Source organism: Rhizopus delemar, genomic scaffold (assembly GCF_000149305.1).
Source record: "Rhizopus delemar RA 99-880 supercont3.19 genomic scaffold, whole genome shotgun sequence".
Taxonomy (NCBI): domain Eukaryota; kingdom Fungi; phylum Mucoromycota; class Mucoromycetes; order Mucorales; family Rhizopodaceae; genus Rhizopus; species Rhizopus delemar.
Genome location: NW_027137845.1, coordinates 64,133 through 82,666, shown reverse-complemented (window position 1 = coordinate 82,666; position 18,534 = coordinate 64,133). Strand labels below are relative to the sequence as shown.

Sequence of the window (18,534 nt, the reverse complement as noted above, 5' to 3'; positions counted from 1 at the left end):
CTGTGCCAAACCCTCGCCCTTACCAACGGAAAAAGAAGCCAGACGTGCTATGCAATGGTTTGCTGAGGTAATTCAAAGAAAATAAAAACTAGATTAATTCTTGATAACTAATGCAGTACTAGGTGTAAGGGCCTCTCATGTCTTAAACAGCAAACCACAGGAATAAAAAGACGACTTTGGAATCGTGATCAAGCAGCCGTATTGAATTTTCTCAAGATCCTAAGTAGTTTAAGAAAGACTGGCGAACACCCTAGCCTTTTCACCAGAAAATATCTTTAGACTGATTATCTTTAAGTAGAATAAAAGTAGGAAAATCACAAAAAATCCTCCACCAAGGTTATCGCTTTGGTCATTTAATACAGGCATTGCATTAAAACAAGTACAAAGCAACAACAATAAATGTACTAAACGAAATTTTCATTTAGGTTGGTGACATTTATTTTTTGCTAAACGAAGTTTATTTTCTTCAAACCGACAAAATTTACCAGCCCCACTGTATATTATCTGAAAATAAAAGCGTGGCTCAGAGAGCTTGTACCACTTCTTTATCCTTCGCTTCGGCAACCTGTGTATTGTCTATCGTTCCTACGACAATTCTTGTTGGCTCCATTTCGACTCTCAATGCGGTACTGTTCTCTGGATCAGAAAAAATTGAGCTTGTGATTGCTGTGTTTGCATTCTGTTGTGCAGTTGGTTTGTAGTAATATTTCTCGAAGGTGTTGCTTTTTAAGCTCCAATTGGCATGTTGTTTTACACTTTGAATAGTATGCCCTGTTGAACGGCTTTTGTACTCGACGCTGATCTGAATGAGTGTGCGGTATAGATAGAGGTATCAATTCCTGCTTTCGCCATATGGTTCTTGAGCCAGCTAGCCACCGTCTTTGGACGGACTGACTTCACTTCAGAAGGTTTTGATATATAAGCTAATAACAAGGTATGGTCTTCAGGTAAAGATCCTCTTAACTGACATGAAAGTTTCAGAAAATAGAAAAGAGTTGTTGTAGGACACAGTGTCTTATCTGAAAGAACTCCCAGACTAGTTGTTTTTTACTTGTGTTTCTTTCGGTTCTCTGAAGTGAATGGTTACCCCGGTGGCTGTTGTATCTTGAACCTCCCAGTGAATGTCACGGTGTTGTAAACGAGCTATATCAGAACTTGATCTTCCCATTGTAGCCGTACACAGTAGTAGTAATAACGTCTTTTGCTGAAGATCAGATAAGGACAGATTTTTGGAATCCAACATTGTTCTTTGAATATAAGTTGTCATCAAGTTCAGATCCCAAGTTTCTAATTGCTGTATTGAAGGAATTTTTATCGAAGATTATTCTGGTAGCCTCTTTGTTCTTCACTTGCTAAATTTAAATCTGCTTCCCACCCAAAAAATCGAAAAAAATAAAATAAAATAAAATAAAAAAATTAAACATTTCAAATAGATATGTTCATAGTTATATTTTTTACTTGTAGCAAAACGACACGCAAATGCGCAAACAAGTTGAGAAAATTAGGGCTAGCTATGTATTCCTGAGTATCATTTCCAGTATTAAACCTCTCCTTCTAATACTCAATATCCTTGAATACCAATTTTTGGAATGGTAACGATGGTATGATGACAGCTCTTGGCAAAAAGTAATTTGAGTGTTGCTGGCCATTGAAACCGGCAAGGCTTTTCATTGCCTCCACGGGTAAGCTGGAAACATAACACTCCACCATTCTGTCGGTTCCCCATCTTCCTACCATTCTTTGCTGATCGCCAGAGAATTCTCTTGTGCAATCATATTTAGAGCACTCTTTCTGTTGGCATGAGTCACCTTTGACGTGTGGATTCCAACCTTCTTGAACACGTCAACATATGTAGAATTCTGCGCCTTGTATTGATTAAATTTGAAGGGACTATCACCTTTGAATACCCCAGTCTTGTACCAATTCTCTCGTTTCTCAAAGTGAAAGCGCGAAAACAAATATAGAGCCAGGGCGCCAATTGAGCAAACTTCGACATCTCTGTGTCTCAACGACGATCCATACTCAATCTTACCATGCTGTTTGGTTTTTCCATGTGCAATAGTAGCAACCAGAGCAATACATTCGGTGAGTCCTTGGTTTTCAACTTCCAGAGAAAAAAGATCAGCAAATTCCATACCAAGTGTTGTTTGGCTACGACATAACATTGCATGGCTCAAAAGGAAACATAATCTATTTCTGCAGCCACGAATATCATTCTTTTCGGTAAAAAAGAAACTGTTTACTTTCTTGAGTTCCTCCTTTGAGTAACCATCATTTAACGTGTTTTTGCCTCTGTCTTCATAGTTTAGTCTTCTGCGCTTAACTTTCTCGTTTTCAAGTGTATTCAGGAAAGCCCTGATCAAAGGGCCACTTGATACACCATTGGTGTTCCACTCAAGCGCTTTTTGCGTGTTGCACATGTCAGAGATAGCTTTTACATAGGCCAAAATAGATTCTCTACCCAAGGCTACAGGTGTACCGTCATTGTTTCTACGATACTTGCTACGTCGTTTAGATACGTACTCCATTAGAAAGAAGCTAAGTTTTCTATCGGATACAGTGTACCCGTCCTCAAAGCCTTGATCTCTGCACCAGACCTACATTTAAAACAGATTAGCCTTCATAGTACTTAAAGCACTAGCTTTTAGCTTACCTTTTGCATAAGCAATGACTGATACTTACTTTCCATTTTTCTTGTTTGGCAGGATAAGCCTTGTTTGTGTTCACAGGGCGATGAACCATGCTTTGGGCTATGACCATGTCGTTGCTATGGTGCATAGCAGTGCTTCTTTCTACCATTCTCTGAACGCTTTCATTACTTGTAGAAGAGGAGCCGTTGTTAATTTGATTGTTCATACTAATTCAATTTCGTTTTAGTAAAGGTGCATTTAGTAAACTTAATTTATTTTCTCTTACATAGATATGCTTATTATTTAATACCTTAAAATACTTGCTTTTGATTTATAACTTATAGCATGTTAAAGCTTAATTCTCCATTCTTTTTATACTTTCTTCTAGATCGTCTTTATCAGGTATTGTGCCAAATTAGGAAATAGTCTGGTGAGAAATTTTAAGAGGAATTTTTTTATTGGATAAATACAAATACTCATGAAGTTGAGTCTGAGAGGGTAAAATATTAGGTATTTTTGAAGGTATTTCTAAACTTTTCAGCGGAAGACTCAAAAATACTTTTTTTTAAAAAAAAAAAAAATCACTGCTAAATTTTAATCACAGCTAAAAATACTTTAAGTATGACTGAGTCTGACGGGTCATATACTGTACCAAAAAGTTACCTGGCAACCAATCCTCTGGATTAATTGTTTCTCGCTGTACAAAAAAAAAAAAAAAAAAAAAATTACAAATAATGTATGTTAATTGTTTGTTTATTGTTTTCTTCGAGAAGCAAAACATACAAGGCTAGCCGCACAACATGATGCGCGTTTTTCCTTAAGCATCACAAGTTAAAAAGAAGGTGCATGAAAAATACATGAGTGTCACAATAATAGACATTTGAATACCCACACACATCGTACTCCCTCAAAAGAAAATAATATAAAAAAAGTTTATTAAATTTAAACTCTTCATTCAACTTCCATAGGTAATAAGTAATCAACAATAAAGACATGGCATAAACGCAAGGAGTCTTTTTTAAACAAAAGATGCACTTCATGTTAGTACTGCTACTGTTTTACAAATAAGAGAAAGAAAAGAAGGTGTATTTCTCATATACTATAGCTTATTTCTTCTGTGAAGTTAAAATTTTCTTGTGTTCCAAGAATAGTTTTTTAAGAAATAAAGTTTCTTAAATTTATGAGAATTTTTTTCAAATAAATGAGAAATTAAAGTTCAGAAACTAAGAGAAAGCTTGTTGGCCAGTTGAGAAAGAGTACTATTTACAAGAAATGCGCTTTTACTTTGGATAAAAGGCGGTTACATGAATAATAATGCTGCTATAAGGAAACATAAGATGTTATGGCTACCCAACTCTGATATCGATGTTTATTTTACTAAAAAAAAATGGCTCAAGCTTTCTCGTCCTTTTTCCTTCTGACCATTACAACACCTAATCATCTAAATGCTCGCAAGAAAAATGTAGATATTAAACTATTTTGTTTTAATTTAATTAAAGACCAATAGCCACACTTCTTGTCTCTATTGTCGTAACATTGTTACAGTGTGTCCGAAAGTTGGTCCCTAACGTTCTCATGGAGACGATCGGCGTGAAGATCAAGACTAGAGAAATAGGCATTACCAAAGCATAATTATTTTAAAGCTATCAGAACCTGTTTAACATAACGAAGATATCGCTACTACTAGTACTAAAAAGCTTCTGTATTGTACACACATGGTTTTATACTTTCTAATTGTATACATGTGTATTTCTTGATATGATCAATAATAAGAAGAAAAAAAGCGCATGTGTATGCTACAGATGATTGAATTTATCTACAATAGATTGTTATTGCTATCGATTGAAACAGCTTTAATGATGCTTCGACAGATGAACAATCATTCAAAATTCTATTGAAAATGACGATCGTCCAAATGACTTATGACTTTAAACCAAGTTGATTAGTATACGACAGTAATGACCAAAGTAATAGATTGGCGAATTTATGATAATAGCTAGAAGGTATTTGATATAACTAATTTTGAATTTAAAAGCTATAATGCATTTTGATGTAGCTTTCATCAGCCATTAATCTTGCATTTTTCAATTGATTTTCTGAAAGTGGATCCTTGTTGATTTTAAAAGTGAAAAGTTTATGGCAGAGCTTTAAATATTGAATACCTTGTGTTTCTATCCGTTCTTAAGCTAGAAGTTATCAAAGGAGTCATTGTTTTTACCGCAATTACAAGTTTTCTTTAACTATTATCATCGAATGCTGTTACCTATAGAATAAAGAAAATAGTTTAATATCTACATTTTTCTTGCGAGCATTTAGATGATTAGGTGTTGTAATGGTCAGAAGGAAAAAGGACGAGAAAGCTTGAGCCATTTTTTTTTAGTAAAATAAACATCGATATCAGAGTTGGGTAGCCATAACATCTTATGTTTCCTTATAGCAGCATTATTATTCATGTAACCGCCTTTTATCCAAAGTAAAAGCGCATTTCTTGTAAATAGTACTCTTTCTCAACTGGCCAACAAGCTTTCTCTTAGTTTCTGAACTTTAATTTCTCATTTATTTGAAAAAAATTATTATCTTTGGAAAAACTACCTTTAGGTTGAATTTATTTTTCACCCTTAAATATAAAGGGTTTTTAGCTTCCTATTCACTATCCTTCTTCTACGGTTTGCACAACTAAGATATAACGAATATATCATGGGCTTATCAAAATCATTTAATTAAATAAAAATTCATTGTCTAATCGTAAAGACTGAAGAACATTTACTTGAACAGAGCAATAAAAAAAAGAAAGACGAAGAACAGTGAACTTACATAAAAATTAAGAATATTGACTGTATTTCTCTACTATTATTATGTTTTCATATTTATGAAATAATAATTTTTTTATTTTTCTATTCTAAGAATGGTTGCCTCATTCGGAATATAGTGTAGCATCAGTTGAAAGGAAACTAAAAAAGTATAAATTTCCTCACTTTCTTTTTTTCTTTTTTTCTGTTACTCTTTTTTCTTGCATACAAAGAAAGGGAAAAGGGGGGATTGTTTATATACAGATTATATACCCAGACGGTTGATTTACATGTCAGATGAATTACACTATAAGAAAAACGCACTCAAGAAGAACAACAGTGTAAAATCAGAAGTGTCACGCAGGTTTCGCTGGTCGTCTTGTATTTCTTTTGTATCCAATAAACTTAAAAGGCCTTCAAAATTAAACACTTCAAAGTCTTTTGAAAATATCCGTACCTCTCCTTTTAACATTGGTTCTCAAGGTACAAAAGAAATATACTTTTATGTCTTTCTTTTTAAATGTATGTTTGTGTTATAGGGGAAAAGATACCATCGGCAGTAGCTGCGCCGGAATCAAAATCAGTAAGAACTATGGCTGTTGACCCAGCAATGCCCAGTAATTGGAAACAGCCCATCTCAGCTCTTTCACCTCCGCCGAGACATCCCAAAATGAAAAGGACCAGTACACAGATACCAACTTGCAACAACGAGCAGAAAAAAGATCGTATACCACTTATTGACCCTACGCTTACACCACGTGTAAAGCCAAAATCATCAACACAGCCTTCACTATTAAGGTTATCTCTAGATGCAGAATGTTTACAGTCACCAACACAAAGCTTAAAAGAAGACGAAGATAGTGAAAGCGTTTCAACGACCAGCATCATTTCCAGTCATTATTATCCCACTCCTATTCGAAGTGGTACATTAGGTAGCACAAAACGTGTAAGCGACGCTTCTATTCCTCCACCGCCTTTACCTCAAAGCTCTAAATTCGCACACTCTTTCTTTGATTCATGGTTAACTATGGATAAAAGTGAAGAACTTGATTCCTTTGTTAGCGCTCAAAGTCGCATTGAAGAAGAAGTTATTGAAGAAGAGGATAAGAAATCGTTGACTTTAAAAGAAAGGCGCCGAAGAAAATCACCACTAACATTACCAGACAATCTGACATTGGCACTTCAAGAGACAAAAGAGGATAAAGATCATGCATGGAGACATGAAATATTAGAAAAAAGTATTTTGTTTTCACTTCAACAAGACAAGTCGCGACAAGAAGCCATGATGACATTAGAAGGGAAAAAGTCAAAGACAATATCCATTCAACCTATAGTAAATACCCAAGAATTAGATAAACATTTTAAGCTCATGGACAAAAATACAAACAGTTGTCGATCACTCACTATAAATGATCAACAGCAGCATCCTCAGGATAGTAGTAGACTTGAAATTATTTCTGAAGATAACATACCAAAAATAGTTTCGCGTATACCAGAAACACCACCTCATCACCAACAATTTGCCCCTTCCTTGATTTCCGTGCCTTCCACTCCAAATTCAATGGATTCCTCAGTTATTGAGCATGATGATTATATTGCTCAACAGCACGCTTTAGCTGTCTTTCTATCTTCTGATTAAAGGCTGGTTCCTTTATTAAGAACAAGAAGAAAGTATTATAAATAAGCAAAAAAAAAAATAAAAAGGAGCTTATTTATAACAATTTATAACTCGGATTCATTTTGTACAAGAATATCATAAAACAGGGGAAAATTTATGTTTGGGTTTCATTGTGTATGTTATCGGAACTTAGAAAGTACTCATACAAAAAAAAAAAACAGAGGCGTGTGAGCACTTTTTTTTTAAATCTGCTTTAAACATGTCTGACGAAAAACAAGAAAAGAAAGAAGGCACCAGTTCAAATGAACACATCAACATTAAAGTTGTTGGTAGTGTAAGTACATGCTTTTATTGAATTGCACGTTAATAACATTCATGTGAATATAGGACAAGAATGAAGTTTTTTTTAAAATCAAGCGTTCAACTCAACTTCGTAAATTGATGGATGCCTATTGCGAACGCCAAGGAAAAGCTCCTGGCTCAGTTCGTTTCTTATATGACGGCACTCGTGTGTTGAATCACAACACGCCTAATGAGGTTAATACATTATGAAAGATTATTACTTTTTTTCTAAACAATTCTTTTATAGTTGGATATGGATGATGGTGATACCATTGATGTTATGGTTGAGCAAATTGGTGGTTACTAGTAAACATGAAGACTCTTTTTTCTTTTTCTCTGGGTTTTTTTTTGGTTACGTGTAGATAAATTTCGATTTCAATACAGTTACAAGTATAAACATTTCAAAGTTATACGTACTCTGTGTGTTTGCGCGCTTTCTTTTTTTTTTTTTTGTGTATGCGGAATAATAGTATTTTAAAAGTAAAGTAAGAGCAGTTGATAGCAAGTATTTGAGATGGATAGCCGTACTTAGCTAATAAAGGAAATATCAAGTCTTTTACTAAATTTGATTGAGAAATTAGTTCATGTCTCCTATGGGAATGATAAAGGAAAAACTAATTGTCTCAGTAAACTCAATGATTATTTTATTTAGCATCATGAAGGATAGTGTAGAGAAGTTGAAATATAAACTGTTGTTGTGAGTAATATAGCTCTATATTAGCTCTTTAGAAACAGAGATAGAACGGAAGTTGAGGTATGTCTTTACCAACATTGTTTAAAGACCTCATAACATTGAAAATAGTAAAATTTATGGTGTGTAATTCTTGTTTATAACTATAGCTGTTACGTATTGAGAGCAGTGTTCAACTGGTGGTTTTTCTTCCCTTGCTTTACTAAAACCTTTTCGTCTTTTAAAGTTGCATTAGTTAAAAGTATATTTCTTTTACAGTATTCTTACTTACATGTGCATCTTAAATAATAATGAACTGCTCTATATTTATTTTATAAGCTGATTTTTATAAACCAGAAGAGATTCTATCTTTAATTTACTGCACTTGTTATTTGCATGCTTAGACCACTATACCAGATTTTGAACGATCAGTAATAGAATGGTCATTAGCGCAGGAAAAAAATACTTCTAATAAACAGTAGAATTACATCATAACAAGACGAAAGGCTTAAAGTTCGATGAAAAATTTTTGATATACAAAAGTAAAATATAATGCCTACATTCATTAAAAGCGTTTAAGAAACATTTCTTTTGGGAGAAACAGATAGGGATTTTATAAAAAGTATGTCACCGAGATGATCAACATTGGCTCTGCAATACAACCCTGTATGAGTATTGATAGAATAAATCTATTCAAAAACTGCTCGTATTAACTCGACATAATCTGATGAGTACAGAGGATTATATAATAAACTATAATTACATGAACGACTGACTGTAAGGAAAGTTGAAAAGTTCTTGTAAGCTCTTCTAGTTTCTGGCAATAAACAAGTACAAATATCGACAGCACATATTACCAGTAATGAGCTTTAAGCTATATGCATACAAGCATATTAGTAACATTAGCTATTTTTCTTTCAACTGTTGTTTCAACTTGTCAAAAGCATATTTGACTTTGTTTCCACTGATAAAACCTGATTCGGATATTTCAAAGAAAAAAAAAAAAGCCCCAAATGTCCTGTACCAGTGTATTTTTCAATGAATACCTCACAAATCAGTAATTCTCCACCTTCTCATTGTACGACATGTTCTTCTATGGTTGATCCCACTAATCACTTTTTTTTTTTTTTTTTTTTTTTTTTTTTTTTTTTTTTTTTTTTTTTTTTTTTTACTATCCTGTCAAACAGACCGTTTGACAAGATGCTGTTCGCGCATTTCTATAGTCAACTGCTAATACATAGGGTAATTCTCATGCTTTCCTTCCCCTCGACTTTTACTTCATCTGGAAAACACTGGTATTCTATCATTAACAGCCAACTTTTTGTGGCAATAGTTGTTCTCGCTAACGTTTATTCTCAAAAACGTTCTACTGTTTGGGGAAGAAGACTACCTTGACTCAGCATGCCTATTTTTTTCTTCTTATTATTGTCATGCACCAAGTCTAGTATATCTTGCAATTTGTGTCCACCTCTTAGTTAACTGTCTTTATCATTTAACGCGGAGCAATAAATAAAAACTTTTTTTTTTTTTAAAAAAAAACTTTGTTTATTCTTATTGTTCTTGACATGCCCTTGATTACAAGTCAAAAGCAACTTACGCTCATTTTAACCTTGGATAGGAAAGAACGAAAGGTAAAGAAAATAACATTAAAAATGTAAAGAAGTTAATAAAAATGAAATAAAAAAGGTTCTTCTTGGTATGAAAAAGAGAGGTTTTGGAGTAGGAAAATACAATGGTAAATAGAGAACTATTAAGAGTTGAATGATTCATCATCATAATAACAGAAGTAAAGGTTTCGGGGGTAAAGTTGAAAAAGGGGAAACAATAGAAGAAGGGGCAAAAAGAGAATTATTGGTAAAGGAAAGAAAAGTGATCTATTGTGTGATTTGACAAATAAAAATAGGAAGAAGCAGGGATTGAAGCTTTGGATATGCATCAAGTAGCTATTAATTTATTCACTTTTGAAAATGATCCAGTTGGATTACAAGTTCATATTTATGTGGTTGAATCATTTAAAGGAGAGCCTGTCGAGTAAGCATTAAACAAATAGCGAAAAAGATAAAATAGACTGAACTAGACTAGGACAGAAGAAATGAAGCCTGAATGGTTTGACTATGAGAACATCCCTTTTGATCAAATGTGGGCTGATGATAAACAGTGGTTTCCATTTATAATAGAACACCAACAAAATTTCATTGGTTATTTTCACTTTGCACAAGTAAGAAAAGAACTGTAAATACGCCCTGTTATTTATTATTCGCTATTCATAGGATCAAGCAACCATATTAAAACAAAAAATTCAGATGGTTGATGATAAACATGTCTTGACTGAGTCCGACTTAAAATACGTCATGTAGACCAATAAATTATTGTTTGTTTACTCAAACCTTCTTGTAAAATAATTTTTTTTTATAAAAAATAGATTTTATACAGCAAGTTTTATCTGGCAACGCAAGAATTATTCTTTTTTTTTTTTTTTGTAAATAAATAGTTCATTTTTATTTATAAAATATAATATAATAGGAGTCACACGTCTGAGAGCGGTGTGAACCAAAAGAAACAGAATGTAAGCGATTGAACATGCTAGTCAAGGTCGAGCCTGCCCCTTTTGAGGGTGGCAAACTGCGACATAGCACGAATGACCAACTGTTTATCAATAAAAGGAAAGCCGTCAATAAGAATTATTCTTTTGAAACTACATTAACTAAATAAAGTTGCAAAAATAATATTAAAATCCCGCGTTTAGAAAAGAAAAAATACAACTGCAACTGGCATTGTTTTATTTTTCTTTCTTTTTATTTTGTAGCCAGAAAAAACAAACACTATGCCTTCTTTCGACACTTATGGAGCTCAAAAAGAAAACAGATTGTCTCAACTTTTGCTACCAAAACATAAAAATACCAGCAATCACAGGCCACGGTTAGCAAATTTGACGGCACAAAAGAAAGAAAAAGAAGAGGAGAATAGGGCTATAAATATTCAACTGCCTGTTGAGCGATCCAAGCACATTCAGAAAGAAATCACTATAATGATCCTTACAGCCATAATTCTAAATCTAGTTTATGCACCAACATGGCAAACAGTATTCTGGGTAATCGGCTTACTTTTTTGGTTTGACTGGTCCAACCGTTGGGTAATCACTTATTCTCAATACATTTGTATTTTCATGGCATTATTTACGCATGATGACGCCTGGTTGTACAAGCTTGTACCATTGACCAGTTGCTTTCTCTTCAACACAGCTGAACGAATATTTAATGCATCTCAGCTAGAACTTGAACATCAGGCACAGCAACACCAATTGACAGTAAATAAAGCAATAAATGATTACAGCCATAGACGAGATATGTTTGTATCTATCACTTCTCGAGACATTGGAGATGCATCAGCCATGATTACGGCCACCTTGGAACAGTTTGCTCCTCCTTCCATTCTATCCAACACATATGAACTGCTAAGTGCTTGTTCCATGGCAGTACCTATCACTACTATTTCTGCTATTAATACCACAGTCAAACAGGCTTGTCATATTGGCTCTCAGCTCAAAGTCCTTTCAGACATGTTGAGTGAACATGTCAAACCAAAAAAAACGATTGAGACAACAGCTCATCATTCTTTCAATATAGGTGAGCTAGTACAAAACGTGGGTGATGCTCTGGCTGGACTATCGGCTAAGTTGGGCATCCATTTTATTATTTATCATATGGACAATGGGTTACATTACACAAATATCATCGGTGATGAGGATGCTACTAGACATGCTCTTGTTCATGTAAGGTTAATTAAGAATTTTAAAGAAGGTAGCTAACCTCACTTTGCAGTTGCTTCGAAATCTTTTTGAAGGATGTACACCTGGGGCATGTATTGAATTTGGTTTAAATATTGCGTCTATTACAGAATCACCTAAAGTGCGAGTCACTTTTGATATTATTCAAACAGCTTCTCCCGCTATTCCAGCTGGTGTTTCCACATCTGTTCCTTTAATTCCCAATGCCAATTTTACTGAGCAACTCATACACTATATTGGTGGTACCTTAGTTATAGAAGACTCCGAAAAAAACAAAATTCGAGTGCAGGTCACTATGGATGTCTTTCCAGGAGGAAGTGGAGATCAACGACTGATTTTAATCGAGAAACCCTCTCAGATTTTAGAAAAGCAACTGGAAAATATTCGGTTCTCCAATGAACCTACTTTGAATGATTTAACTCAATTCGTATCAAATCTAAAGGGTGTGCGACTAGTACTGCATGCACCAGAAAAGAGTGTATTTGCCAAGCATTTGACAAGCTCTTTGACACATTGGAATACTGACATTAGCCATATTCCAGTCTCATCAACATATATAAGTGACGGAGAACGACTGAACATGTCACCCACCCCGCAACGTACAGTGAGTAGTAGCAGCAAGGTGCCATCACCAGTGACTGAAGAGGATCACATTCACTCCATACCGCCTGCCTTTATCCTAATAGATGATGATATTATGATTTTAGAAAATAAGTTACGTGAATTTCGTGATCAGCCTCCCATTCATCGTCGATCTAGAAAATCAAAGTCCAGACCAAGCGATAACATCCTTTTCCAAGGAACAACGATTGCAATCATCTATTTCACTTCACTTTCCAATTACAAACGGGTTCGAGATACTATTCAGTGGTTTTCAACTATGCCTTCCCCAGCCTATATGCCTAGAGTGGTTGTTGTACCTAAACCAGCTGGTCCTCGTCGATTTCTGACAGCACTTCACACAGCATGGATCAATGCTGTTGTCGAACCATACTTTATCCCTATCGCCACATCCCCGTTAAGTCCATTCGTGGCGCGAACTGCGCTTACACCTTCTCCTTGCGGCCAGACAGATTCTAGCTCAGGTTCTTTTGTGACACCGGGGGGTTTTTTCACTCCTCATGAGAGACTTTCGCCTGGTCGTAAGATGCGGCTCCATTCACCTAATTATATAGATGTGGATAGGGGCAACTATTTTACGCCAAGAAATACCAGCACAAACGGCAATCATAATGCCAATATCACTTCGCCTTTGGGAGTAGTCACTAATGCAAACGAAGCAACAACCCAAAGACGAGCTAGAGCACACAGTAATGCAAGAAAGACATTAATTGAGCTTTCAAAGACGCCTTCACCTCAATCAGAAAATAGGACCACAGCGCCTGTAATAGAAGATAAAAGCAACGGAGATCAGAATAAGAATGAAGATGGGATAAAATCAAAGGAAGATGAGATTAAACAGACGGCAAAGTCTAAAATGAATTTTAATATAAGTAATCGTAAGCGCAAGGAGAAGAATAATTCGAAATCATCAGCCAAGACGAGCCCACCTATTACAGTGCTTATTGTGGAAGGTAGGACGCGAAAAAGGAGAATGTAATAATAAAAAAAAAAGCTTCTATTAAAAACCCTTCTTTTTATTATATTAGATAACATAATTAATCAAGCTATATTATCAACGTGGATGAAAAAACATGGAATAAAGTTTTCAGTTGCGTCAGATGGAAAGGAGGCTGTTGAAAAATGGAGAGGAGGAGGATTTCATTTAATCCTGGTAATGATGATAATAAAACACTTATACAAGCATGGCTAACACGTGTAATATAGATGGACATTCAATTGCCAGTAATGGATGGTATCCAAGCAACCAAAGCGATCCGAGATATTGAAAAGGAAGAAAAGATTGGCGTATTACCTTCAACAAGCATGGAGTTTCAATCACCCGTTATTATTGTTGCATTAACAGCGTCTTCACTTGAATCAGATCGGCAAGCTGCTTTAGCGGCAGGGTGCAATGATTTTCTTACAAAACCAGTGAGTTTAGAATGGTTAGAAAAGAAGATTATGGAGTGGGGCTGTATGCAAGCATTAATCGATTTTGAGGGATGGAAAAAGTGGAGAAGAAACAAAAAAAAAGATGAAAGAGCCAAAGAGGATGACCGATACAAAGCAGAGAAACAAGTTCTGGCAGAGAGAACAAGAGTACTATTAAAGGATACCTCAAGAGCAATTATTCTGTCAGGCGTTAATAAAGTACAATCAAATCAGATAGATAGTATACTCAAACAATTAGAAGCAAGGGAGAATAATAGCAAGGATAATAACTCGTGATATATTCTTCAATAATAAAAACACAAAATCAAAAAATCTAATAAAGAAAAGGGGAAAAAAGCGGAGAAAGGTTAAAGATTGAGATATTATACGTGTAACAGAAGATTATATATAGTTGCTTGAATCACAATAAAAAAGGAGAACAACCGCAAAGTTATTTAAATCCTCTTTTGGGGAAAAAGTTTTTTCTTTTTTTTTAAAAATTTTAATGTTCAAGATAAAGCATTTAAATCAGCAAAGAGCTTCCTTTAAACCAATTGAAAAAAGCATGCCGTTTGAAGATTTTCTTGGTTTAGAGAAATATCAAGAGGTTTCCGCAATGGACAGTTTATTATTAGCCCGCTTCTTGTCTACTGCAGGACCTGAAGAGCCTTCAAAAGAAAGCAAAATGCAATCCAATAAAGCCACACGTATGCTGAATAAATTATGTAAAAAGCCTTCTTGTGATGAAATGAAGCTTGTTCACAGTTCATTGCGCGATTCGGGAGTTTACAGTTGTACCTCAGAGAAAGAAACAATTTTATCTCTCCAAGATTTTCAATTTCCTCAACCTCCTGTGATGCCTCATCGGTCTGTACCTGTCCCTCCTGCAGATAATCGCACGACACCAGAAGGAGCAGCAGTAATATCAGCTTTTCAACAAAATATTCTGGATTCTCAGAAAATTGCAGAGGACAAAAAAGCTTGCCCACATTGTCGCCAGTCCATAAAAGTACGAGTGAGAAGACCTTCTTGCCCGCCTGCTTTAGCTTCAGGACCAAAGATTGAAATTGATGCCAAGAGACTATTGAATGTGATTGAACAACTAAAAAACCAACTTGCTGAAGAAAAAAAATGCCGAATGAAACTAGAGAGAGCAATGTATCAAATAGAACGTAGAGAGCAATTGGAAAAGGAAAAGAGTAAATGGGTGAATGACTGTATGATTTTGAACGATCGTTTGGCCTTATTGCCTAATTAAAATAATAATAATAGCAGTTTGTACATCTAACCTTGTAAATTGTAATCTCTTTTTCTAATAGTTATTTAAAAATAAATAAGCTACATAAAATGCAGTGAACCCTTTTTTTTTTTGTGTAATTTTCATGCTGTACTTCCTTTTTCTTATTTTTGCATATGAATACAAAGGGTGCAGCTGCAATTAAAAAATCAATAGAAGCGTGGGGTTAAAGGGACTGAAGGGGATTCTATGCCAAAGAATTAGATATCATGCAGGATGTCCAAGCACTAGTAATAATGAGCATCTATAATTTAATCATTCAAATTAAATAAGCTAACCAGAGGCTTGATACTATTATATGCAATAGTAGTAACAATCATTATAGCCAAGAAATATCTGTATACATATAAAAACAGAGAGAGAGAGAGAGAGATCATGTATAAAAAGGAGGAAGAAGGAGGTCCAGTATAATGTATTGAATATTTAAAGTAGTGAATACTATATGTTATGCCACTGTAGATGGGTAAACGTGTGAAGAAAACAATAAATCTTGGTCTGCAAGCATCAAGTCAAGAGGGTGCTTCATGTTTATACGCTCATTATAAGATATACCTCGATCAATCAAAGCAAAGAATCATTGAGAAAATAATCAAAAATCTAAATCTAATTTAGCGTATCATTTTGTGTCGAAAGCAGAGTCAATTATCCATGTTGTATTATTATTAACAGTAACTGGTACAATTTTACAAAATATGTTCGAGAGCCACCAAATCTTAATACAACTTTAGAAAATTCAAATTGAGAGCATTACAACATTCAATTCACAGCTTTGTATGTTCTTCTTTCCTTCTTTCATTAGGTTATTAGACTTGAAAACATTAGGAGTAGTCTCAGCCAAAAACTAAAAGTATTGATTATGGCTGATATAAGGAGAGGAAAGGGGAGATTCAACAATCTCACGAAATTGTCAAACATGTTCTCATAAAATCCACTGTTCTCATAAATGAACCAAGTGTACTTTTGATAATTTTATCCGCTTCTTGAACAAGTTCTTTAGAGCAATAGAGTTGGGTAGTTTCAGATTTTATCTTATTCTCAAGTTTAATAATGCAGAATTCTTTAAGACTATATATAAGGCTATCAATTTACTATTCAATTTAATACGACTGGTTTATGTATATTTATAATCGCAAATACTTTAGGTTGATATTCAAGACATTTCTCTTTTAAGCTACTCAGATGCAACATCCTCTGATGGTGCAGCTTCAATAGAAAAAAGAAACGGCACAAATGCATACCACACAAGACATAGACTGTGAATTGTGATGAATGATATGTTCATCATCGTTGTGAGCATGCAGTTGTTGTAAATATAACCCTTAAAGGATATAAGTTTTATTTAATTTATTTTGAAATAAGTTGTGATGGTTAACACAATTTATATGGTTACAGATTACAAAATAGCCATATCTATTCTTCCTTTTACTTTTTGTTTTCAGACATGATTTAAGACCTTTCTTTGTCTAGAAAATCAGATTGTCCTATTAGTGGTTGCTTGAAAGAATTCACAAATATGGATTCGTTTAGGAATCATATACGAAGATTTCACGATGTCGGTTGTGGATCAAACAATGGTTAGCTAATTCAAGGACTTACAGGCTTAACCATCAAAAAATGCAAACCCATAAATTTATGAAAGATGAAAAGTGAATGCCATTTCACGCTCAAGAAACTTCAGTTTCATGCCTTGAAACTTAAAAAAAAAAAAAAAAAAACTAAATTGGCATACTGTTCAAACAGTCTTCGAATCTAGCAGCTGAATATCTATAAAATCCTTGAATATCGCTCAAAAGGATCCTGCTGCATGCAGCTTCATCTATAGACGATCATGTCTCGATCTGCGAAAGCTCTTTTCTTTCAAGCTTACTTTTACATACTGATCAAAACTGTTCAGTTGGGTTGAGCTCAGAGGAGGAGTAAACTGGAAGATAAACATAGCCTTAACCAAGCTGCTCATTTTTTTTTTTTTTTTGATATCAGCATTCTTGTGAATAGGAGCATTGCCCATAACAATGTAGTTGCTCTTAAATTACCATTGCTGATACAAAATATCAACAGTATTTGCAATGAAATTATAGTATCTAGTTACATTTCTCCTTTTGGCATTTTGAACAGCCTGAGTACCATCTGCTACCTTTCTCTTTTTCGAAGGGACTGGTTCCCTTGGTCTTGTTTGAAGTTTATTACATCATAAGGAGAGATAGCACCCAAAATGGTCATTGTTTTGATCCTTGTTTTGGGTACATATGCAAAAGCACAGCCCCCTCCATCTTTTTCTACTATGCTACAGAGTGCCTCATGTTCATTTCTTTCTATTCATTTATTCATTCATAATTATGTTTAGCTATTAGTCTTGTTTAAATATATTCCATAACAAAGAATAAGCACTGCTATTGTAATCCTTTAAGAAAATTGGTAACCAAAGCAAGTTATAAGTAACAGGACCTTTTTGATAGAAGAAAGATAGTTATTCTTTGTACGTGCTTATTATTTCTAGTTTGAGAAGTTACATCTTCATTTCTTTGTCTTGATACAGAATAATCGTGGCTATTTACTACTTGGATTTTGGATCGGGGTTAATGACTTGAATGTTTGTTTAGGTATTCTATATTTTGACAATCTATTAACAAGTGTTTCTGTAGAGCCATTTCAATATCTAACTTTTATTTCTCTACTCATAATGTTATTGCTGTCGCTATTAATCAAAATGATAATAACCAAATTGATGTTATGACCCAAAAATACTGTAAATTTCGATTCTATAAATAAAGGAGCAGAAACTAAATACGGAGATGACCTAATGGAAACACAATATGGTACGTCTTCTGAGAAGTTCCGATTATTATGCATCTCAAGACAAAGAAATTGTGATTAAGCCCCTTTAAAATAAACACACTTTAATAAAGAACATCTAAAAAGCTCTATAGCTTCCGACTTATTTAATTGTCACTAACATCAATCCTACATTCATAGCCCATTAGTTTGTGATAGGTTAATTTATATACATATTTAAACTGGTAAATCATGCTTAATATAAATAATAGCTTTCATCATGAATGAAGATTCTCAACCGAGTACTTCAGCTGGCACCATGAGTACTACTGGTATTCTTGTTTCTGGTGATCGTTTTTTATCTGTTAAATCATCTACCGATGGTATTGGGTGGAATGTGCAGTATCGAGAGCGATTGGAGACGTTCTTAAACTTCATCCATGCTACTGCAACACAAGTTTATTCTTTATCTAAATTCATATTTCTCTGCGCACTTCACGATGATGCCAGTTTTGATATCGCTTCTTACATTAACAAAGAATTCTTTTCTGAAGTATGATTATCCTTAGTACGTTATTGTTGTGGTCATGTGGGT

At 34.3% G+C, this 18,534-nt stretch overlaps 6 protein-coding genes across 6 annotated transcripts; 5 read left to right on the top strand and 1 right to left on the bottom strand.

The window, feature by feature from the left end:
* Positions 1-1,730: 1,730 nt before the first annotated feature.
* Positions 1,731-2,856, bottom strand: RO3G_16159 (uncharacterized protein; the record flags this gene model as incomplete). Its single annotated transcript, XM_067670743.1, has 2 exons — positions 1,731-2,597; positions 2,683-2,856. 2 exons carry the CDS (start codon positions 2,854-2,856, stop codon positions 1,731-1,733), a joined length of 1,041 nt encoding a protein of 346 aa, XP_067526844.1.
* A 2,853-nt stretch (positions 2,857-5,709) lies between these two features.
* On the top strand, positions 5,710-6,954 carry RO3G_16158 (uncharacterized protein; the record flags this gene model as incomplete). Its single annotated transcript, XM_067670742.1, has 4 exons — positions 5,710-5,902; positions 5,959-6,036; positions 6,229-6,752; positions 6,901-6,954. The coding sequence occupies 4 exons, from the start codon at positions 5,710-5,712 to the stop codon at positions 6,952-6,954; spliced, it is 849 nt and encodes a 282-aa protein (XP_067526843.1).
* Positions 6,955-7,296: 342 nt separating this feature from the next.
* RO3G_16157 (uncharacterized protein) lies at positions 7,297-7,686 on the top strand (the record flags this gene model as incomplete). The annotated part of the gene is made up of 3 exons (XM_067670741.1): positions 7,297-7,371; positions 7,425-7,574; positions 7,627-7,686. The coding sequence occupies 3 exons, from the start codon at positions 7,297-7,299 to the stop codon at positions 7,684-7,686; spliced, it is 285 nt and encodes a 94-aa protein (XP_067526842.1).
* Positions 7,687-9,614: 1,928 nt separating this feature from the next.
* Positions 9,615-10,406, top strand: RO3G_16156 (uncharacterized protein; the record flags this gene model as incomplete). The annotated part of the gene is made up of 6 exons (XM_067670740.1): positions 9,615-9,680; positions 9,736-9,784; positions 9,842-9,903; positions 9,953-10,080; positions 10,132-10,267; positions 10,320-10,406. The coding sequence occupies 6 exons, from the start codon at positions 9,615-9,617 to the stop codon at positions 10,404-10,406; spliced, it is 528 nt and encodes a 175-aa protein (XP_067526841.1).
* Positions 10,407-11,440: 1,034 nt separating this feature from the next.
* On the top strand, positions 11,441-13,098 carry RO3G_16155 (uncharacterized protein; the record flags this gene model as incomplete). The annotated part of the gene is made up of 3 exons (XM_067670739.1): positions 11,441-11,821; positions 11,871-12,978; positions 13,022-13,098. 3 exons carry the CDS (start codon positions 11,441-11,443, stop codon positions 13,096-13,098), a joined length of 1,566 nt encoding a protein of 521 aa, XP_067526840.1.
* A 5,160-nt stretch (positions 13,099-18,258) lies between these two features.
* On the top strand, positions 18,259-18,498 carry RO3G_16154 (uncharacterized protein; the record flags this gene model as incomplete). The annotated part of the gene is made up of 1 exon (XM_067670738.1): positions 18,259-18,498. The coding sequence occupies one exon, from the start codon at positions 18,259-18,261 to the stop codon at positions 18,496-18,498; it is 240 nt and encodes a 79-aa protein (XP_067526839.1).
* Between the last annotated feature and the right edge of the window lie 36 nt (positions 18,499-18,534).